The sequence below is a fragment of the Tetrahymena thermophila genome (assembly GCF_000189635.1).
Source record: "Tetrahymena thermophila SB210 genomic scaffold scf_8254060, whole genome shotgun sequence".
In the NCBI taxonomy this organism is placed as follows: domain Eukaryota; phylum Ciliophora; class Oligohymenophorea; order Hymenostomatida; family Tetrahymenidae; genus Tetrahymena; species Tetrahymena thermophila.
Window position 1 is genome coordinate 1 of NW_002476036.1, and position 4,783 is coordinate 4,783.

The 4,783-nt window shown below is 19.2% G+C and overlaps 2 protein-coding genes across 2 annotated transcripts in view; one reads left to right on the top strand and one right to left on the bottom strand. All coding sequences in view use genetic code 6, as the record gives it.

The window, feature by feature from the left end:
• Positions 1–318: 318 nt before the first annotated feature.
• TTHERM_001664109 (oxalate/formate antiporter protein) lies at positions 319–2,603 on the bottom strand (the record flags this gene model as incomplete). Its single annotated transcript, XM_012800591.1, has 7 exons — positions 319–408; positions 620–709; positions 960–1,049; positions 1,301–1,390; positions 1,642–1,731; positions 2,458–2,507; positions 2,565–2,603. Coding segments are annotated over 7 exons (539 nt in total), but the record flags the coding sequence as incomplete, so codon positions are not given.
• Positions 2,604–4,429: 1,826 nt separating this feature from the next.
• The window catches only part of TTHERM_01664110 (hypothetical protein), a gene marked incomplete at both ends in the record, with an annotated part of 492 nt that continues 138 nt past the window's right edge, over positions 4,430–4,783 (top strand). Inside the window, 2 exons of the mRNA XM_001026074.3 lie at positions 4,430–4,553; positions 4,638–4,783. The exon at positions 4,638–4,783 is cut by the window's right edge and continues 138 nt beyond it. Of these exons, the coding sequence (XP_001026074.3) occupies positions 4,430–4,553; positions 4,638–4,783 (270 nt within the window). The remainder of the gene's footprint in view (positions 4,554–4,637) is intronic.

A 4,783-nucleotide genomic window follows, 5' to 3' on the forward strand; every position in this document is an offset into this window, starting at 1 on the left:
GAGATTAATGCAATTTGCTAAAGCAGAACCTAAGACTGATACACCTTCATCACCAATTTTATTCCAACTTTTTAAATATTGAAGAAAAAATATATCATTAAATAGTTATTTAAAGGAAAAAATGAAGAAAAAATATGAAATAATAAGAAATAAATAATAAAAGCAAAATTTGAAAATAAAATGATGAGCTAAATTAACAAAGAAAAAAAAAAAAAAAAGCAAGCACAATAAAAAGAAAAAGAAAAAAGAGCTTTATTGTTTTTAATTAGTTTTTATTATTTAAAATATCTCAATCCAAAACAAATAAACTGTTTTTACGAAAGGTCAAGTGTCAAATTTGAGAGATTAATGCAATTTGTTAAAGCAGAACCTAAGCCTGATGCACCAATTGCACCAATTTAATTTCGACTTTTTAAATATTGAAGAAAAAATATATCATTAAATAGTTAATTTAAGGAAAAAATGAAGAAAAAATATGAAATAATAAGAAATAAATAATAAAAGAAAAAGCTGAAAATAAAATGATGAGCTAAATTAACAAAGAAAAACAAAAAAAAAGCAAGTAATTAGTTTTTATAATTTAAAATATCTCAATCCAAAACAAATAAACTGTTTTTACGCAAGGACAAGATTCAAATTTGAGAGATTAATGCAATTTGCTAAAGCAGAACCTAAGCCTGATGCACCTTCACCACCAATTTAATTGTTACTTTTTAAATATTGAAGAAAAAATATATCATTAAATAGTAAATTAAAGGAAAAAATGAAGAAAAAATATGAAATAATAAGAAATAAATAATAAAAGCAAAAGTTGAAAATAAAATGATGAGCTAAATTAACAAAGAAAGAACAAAAAAAAGCAAGAACAATAAAAAGAAAAAGAAAAAAGAGCCTTATTGTTTTTAATTAGTTTTTATAATTTAAAATATCACAATCCAAAACAAATAAACTGTTTTTACCCAAGGTGAAGTGTCAAATTTGAGAGATTAATGCAATTTGCTAAAGCAGAACCTAAGCCTGATGCACCTTCATCACCAATTTAATTGTAACTTTTTAAATATTGAAGAAAAAATATATCATTAAATAGTTAATTAAAGGAAAAAATGAAGAAAAAATATGAAATAATAAGAATTAAATAATAAAAGCAAAAGTTGAAAATAAAATGATGAGCTAAATTAACAAAGAAAAAACAAAAAAAAAGCAAGCACAATAAAAAGAAAAAGAAAAAAGAGCTTTATTGTTTTTAATTAGTTTTTATAATTTAAAATATCACAATCCAAAACAAATAAACTGTTTTTACCCAAGATCAAGTGTCAAATTTGAGAGATTAATGCAATTTGCTAAAGCAGAACCTAAGCCTGATGCACCTTCATCACCAATTTAATTGTAACTTTTTAAATATTGAAGAAAAAATATATCATTAAATAGTTAATTAAAGGAAAAAATGAAGAAAAAATATGAAATAATAAGAATTAAATAATAAAAGCAAAAGTTGAAAATAAAATGATGAGCTAAATTAACAAAGAAAAAACAAAAAAAAAGCAAGCACAATAAAAAGAAAAAGAAAAAAGAGCTTTATTGTTTTTAATTAGTTTTTATAATTTAAAATATCACAATCCAAAACAAATAAACTGTTTTTACCCAAGATCAAGTGTCAAATTTGAGAGATTAATGCAATTTGCTAAAGCAGAACCTAAGCCTGATGCATCTTGATCACCAATTTAATTTTCACTTTTTAAATATTGAAGAAAAAATATATCATTCAATAGTTAATTAAAGGAAAAAATGAAGAAAAAATATATCATTAAATAGAGTAAGCTACCATACAAATTTACAAAAAGCGAGTTTTATATACCAGTTTTTACATTTTATAAAATTAAAATTTTAAATATTTTTTATGAATTTTTTTCTATCCTAGGTTTTCAAAATTCATTTTTTTCAAAAAAAAGAAATGTTATGCTTTCTAAAAATTAGCTTTATTATATAATTTTATTAAGATGTAAATTAAATAGGTATTTCACTATAGTTAATTAGGAGGAAAAATTTATAAAAAATATGAAATAATAAGATTAATTAATAATTAATAAATTTAACAAAAAATGAAAAATTAAGCAATCATAATATAAAGAAAAAGGAAAACAAATCAAAAAAATTAAAAGAACTATAATATTTTAAATTAACTTTTATAATTAAAAATATTATAATGTAAAAAGAATAAATAGCTTTTATTAAGTGTAAGTTTTAATAGCAAAAAATGAAGAATATATATCAAATATTAAAAAATGAATAATAAATAATTAATTAAAAATTCAAACTAAATTAAGTTAAAATATAAAAAATTTTAGTTTTAATAAAATTCAATAAATAATGATAAAAATTTCTAAAATAAAAATTATTTATTTAAATATATAAAAAATATTAATAATAAAAAAAATAAAATTAATTAATAAAATATACTTGAGATTAATATGGATAACCTAATGAGATAAAAGTGAAGAACTTTTAAACTTTTTTTATTAATAAATATTAATTTAAAGAATATTAATAAAAAAATTAATAATTACTTCTTCTAATTCGTAATATTTTTTAATCTATTATATCATTTATTTTTTTTATCAAAAATATTGAATAGCAATTTATGAAATTTAATTAATTAATTAACAATAAATGATTAAAAAGAACAAATAAATATAATAATTAATTAATTATCAAATATTAATTTATATATTTGGTTTTATGAAGAGATTTCACAGAAAATTAATTTAATATTCACTATTTAAACTTAATATCTGTATTTAAAACATATATTTAAAAATGTATATAGTAGGAATTAGAGTTAGCCAGTTATTTATTTAGTCTTATTTGAAAAAAACCTAGTAGTTAATGTTCTTAAATATTATAAAAGTAATGTTTATAAGTAGATTTTTCTCTTTTAGTTCTGTAATTTTAAGAATATTTATAATATCTCTAAGTTTTACAAGAAGTCTTACAAAAATATCATGGTTTGCATGCCACTTATTATGAAATATTTTTTTTTTATTTATTAATAAATCTGATTTAAATACCATAAATCCTCATAAATTCTCACGAGCAAACATAAATTTTAACCATATTTTGTGAATATTTATATTTTTTTATAAATTTTTATGGCAACTTACTCTATTTATAGATAAAAAAGGAAGTGTTACAATACCTCAAAATTTATACACTAATTAGCTTTTCATTAAATTACTCATACAATTCTTAAAATTATTAGAATCTTTTTTAAAAAAAATTATCCCATCAATATGTTTTCCACCATAAAAAATAACAATGAAAAATTATGGATAGTTTTTTTTAAGCTAAGTTAAAATACAACAATCCAATTTTTTAAAACATTTTTCTTTATTTTTTAACAAAATTTATTTATAATTACCTTAATTGTTTTATAGTATTTAAAGAAAATAATTTTTTTTATTTATTCTTTCAATTAAATATATTAAAAACATCATTCATTATATTATTCAAAATATTTATTATTGGCTAATTCATTCATTGAATCATTATTTGATTTATTGATTTTAAAAATTGTAAATCTTAATATTATATTTAATAGATAGATAGATAGATAGATAGATATTACATAAATTTTGAAATTAATTATTATTTGTTATTTTGTTTAAAGTCATCAGTTGAAATAATAGAAATAGTTTATCTAATGAGACAAAATATTTATTATTTAGAAAGGATTTAGAAGAGCTTTATTCCACTCAGCTACTTTAAATAGAAATTGTTGAGATGATAGATAAAATGCTCAATTATTTGCTGAAACATAGTGAAGGATTCTAAAAATAAAAAAATAAAAATGTAGAACTTGAATAAATATTATGCCAAATTGAGTAATATTTAAATTCTCTAAAGGCAGAAAACTAGAAAATGCTGAGAGAGAACAATAAACTGCTACCAAAAATAAAAATTTATTAACAGTTAAACTAGAATAACTGGAAACTGAGGCAAAGCACCTATTTTTTGTGTTTTAGAGATTAGAAGAATGATGCATAAAGCTTAAAGATGAAGTAATTCAAAAGCAAATAAACAATAGATAAATTATGTGTTTTATTTAGAATTTTGCCCTAAATAATAAATTAGGTACAATTTCATCAAAATTTAATCTTCCTACTTGTGAAAAATGTTTTGAAAATCAACCAAAAAGCTACATTAAATCTAGCTATAAAAGTTTAACAAATGTGTCTATTGGTATTTATTGATTTTATAATAAAAATAATTTATTTAAAATTCCTATTATATGATTATTATAGAGAAGGATTGAATTTATTGTCATAAGATAGCTCAAATTAAAAGAATAGCATGTCTAAGAATATGATATTTAGAGGCTATAAAATATATTAGATTCTAAGTAAAATTATTAAGACTGATATTCAATTAAAAAATGCAAGAACAATTAAGAAACAGCAAAGAATAGTTTCATACTTAAGAAGCTTAATTATCTTATTTAAAGATGCAAGTAGGCAATAGAGATAGCTAAATAAGTAGGTTAAAAACTAGATTTGATGGTAAATAATTTTTAAAAGATATTTAAATTGAAGTTTTATTAAAATTATAAAAATATATCTATTTAAATTAATAAATATTGATAGTTTGTGGTATAAAGATGGTTAAGCTATTTTAAGATTACAATCATATGCAGTAAAATTACAAAATTATGTTATTGAACCATTAAATTTATTGTCTCGACAAAGAAAATATAGAAATGAATTCTATTTTGAGATCCAAACCATATAGC